The 2,434-nt window shown below is 42.9% G+C and overlaps 1 protein-coding gene across 1 annotated transcript; it reads right to left on the bottom strand.

Moving 5' to 3' along the window:
- Window positions 1-364: 364 nt before the first annotated feature.
- On the bottom strand, window positions 365-2,125 carry LOC134617154 (tripartite motif-containing protein 16-like). Its single transcript, XM_063462349.1, has 2 exons — window positions 1,018-2,125; window positions 365-933 (listed from the first exon to the last, which is right to left on the bottom strand). The coding sequence occupies exons 1-2, from the start codon at window positions 2,123-2,125 to the stop codon at window positions 365-367; spliced, it is 1,677 nt and encodes a 558-aa protein (XP_063318419.1).
- Between the last annotated feature and the right edge of the window lie 309 nt (window positions 2,126-2,434).

Here is a 2,434-nt window from a genome sequence, read left to right on the forward strand (position 1 = left end):
ATAAAGGAAACAATCCTAATTTCAATGTTAAGGCCCATGAAGTGGAAGACACAATATACAAATACGTCAATACAAATATTCCCAAAATATTTAGAGCAAATAAAAGTTTACATTTTTATGTGGTGAAGCATTTTTGTTAATAAAAAACATCATGAGCAATGATAGGCTCCATGGCTAGATATACAAAGGAAAGAAGACCACCTAAAAAACTTAAAAACAAAACAAAACTACAATGTATCACCCATAATGGTTGACTGACAGCTGAACTCTATGCAGTGTAGAAATGGACAACAATGATGGAGATAAAATAAAATGCAAACTAAAATGCAGACTTTAAACCCACAACAATATGAAAGAATTCAGTCTATTTTGGTTTAATGAACTCAACAAAATCTCCATAACTGTTGTAAAACCTTACTCCAGCATAGAGCGGCTGAGTGAATGTGGTCTGGACTCTGTGGAGGAGAGTCATGGTTTCAGAGACGCTGTAGAAGGACAAAATACCTGCAGTATGATCCAGATACACTCCTACTCTGGAGGACCCAACATTTGAAATGGGAGTTTCAATGTTGTTATGCCAAAATATATAACAGTTTTTGGAACAATGTAATGCCCAAGATTTGTCATTATGCCCAAATCCACATTTATTTCCACACTTTGCTCTGCAGATTTTCTTGTATGCGACTGCTACATAAACTCGCCCTTTCCTCTCCACCTCCCAGTAACAACGTCCAGTCAGACGCTCTCTACTCAGGACCTGCCACCATCCAGTGAATTTGTCTGGATGATCCAAAAAGGATTGTTGTTGATTCATTAAAGTTACTCTTCTGTTACCCTCTGATAATAACAGCTGTTTGTGTGCTGTGTTTGGATCCAGTGTGATTTTGCATAAATATTTTAAGAATTGAGATCTGATCTTTGGCTCTGGTGGATCTGACACTAAAACATCCACTAATGGGGTGTGGGGAGGCACTACGCGAGGGGGGTGAAATGCACCCACAGGGCGTCTCTCCTGACTAGGTAATAAAACATCGTCTTCAGTGACTGTAAGTGAGATGTTTGTCCAGTCCTCTCTCAGAATGTCCTGTAGTTTATCTCTGACCTCTGACACAGCTGCTGTCACATCCTCAAAGTAGCTCACAGGACGGATATTGATGCTGGATGAGTCTGTAGACTCACTGAGTGCTGACAGTGAGGGGTAGTTGTGTAGAAACTGGATGTGATCCTCTGTGTGTGAGAGCTGCTTCAGCTCAGCATCTTTCCTCTTCAGCTCAGTGATCTCCTGCTCCAGCTTCTCCTCAAGCTCTTTGACTCGACTCACTTCAGTTTCCTGCTGGGATCTGATCTGCTGCTTCACATCAGAGCTTCTTTTCTGGATGAGATGGATCAGCTCAGTGAAGATCTTCTCACTGTGCTCCACTGTTTGATCAGCAGACTGATTGATGGCCTCCACCTCCTGTTGAAGCAGCTTCACATCTTTCTCTCTGTCCTGGATTCTCTGCTGGATGTTTTGTCGACTCACCTCCAGCTCTCTCTGCCTCTCAGTCCTTTCTGCTGCAGCTGAGACTGTGTCGTGGCCTTTATGTTCATCCACAGGGCAGAGATAACAGATAATCTGCTGATCAGTACGGCAGAACATCTTCATCACCTCATCATGACGAGAGCAGATGTTCTCCTGGAGCTTCTTGGAGGGCTCCACCAGCTTGTGTTTCTTTAATGGAGCCAAATCATAATGAGGTTGAAGGTGTTTCTCACAGTAAGAAACCAAACACATCAAACAAGATTTCACGGCTTTTAGTTTCCTTTCAGCACAGAAATCACAGGCCACATCTTCAGGTCCAGCATAGCAGTGATCAGCAGGAGCAGCTTGGAGTCCAGTCTTCTTCAACTCCTCCACTAAAACTGCTAACATGGTGTTTTTCACCAGGACAGGTCTCGGTGTGAAAGTCTGTCTGCACTGAGGGCAGCTGTAGATTTTCTTCTCCTCCTCTCCATCCCAAAAGTCATTAATACAGTTCATACAGTAGTTGTGTCCACAGGGAATAGTCACTGGCTCCTTCAGTAGATCCAAACAGACTGAACAAGAGAAGGTTTCGTGGTCCAGCTGAACTCCTTTCTGCGCCATTTCTCCTCTCAGTATCAGTGACTTTGTGAGTTTCACTTTCTTTTAGCTGAAATTAGTCTGAGCTCTGATCTAAACAACCAGAATTTTTTTTTTTTTACAGTGAATCATTCCTGTCACGTCTTCTGCGTCACTGCACGTTGGTTACAGCCATGTTCAAAGTGCAGACCTGAAGGGGAGGGAAGAAGGAAATATATGGACAGACAGTAGGTGCTGAGTCAGAGCAGGAAGAGGAGGGAGGATCATCAGGCAATGATTAATTCTAAGAAGAGGAAAAATGTGTGATTAGTACTTCTTATAACAGAGCTCGTT

This window comes from Pelmatolapia mariae, linkage group LG18, assembly GCF_036321145.2.
Source record: "Pelmatolapia mariae isolate MD_Pm_ZW linkage group LG18, Pm_UMD_F_2, whole genome shotgun sequence".
In the NCBI taxonomy this organism is placed as follows: Eukaryota; Metazoa; Chordata; class Actinopteri; order Cichliformes; family Cichlidae; genus Pelmatolapia; species Pelmatolapia mariae.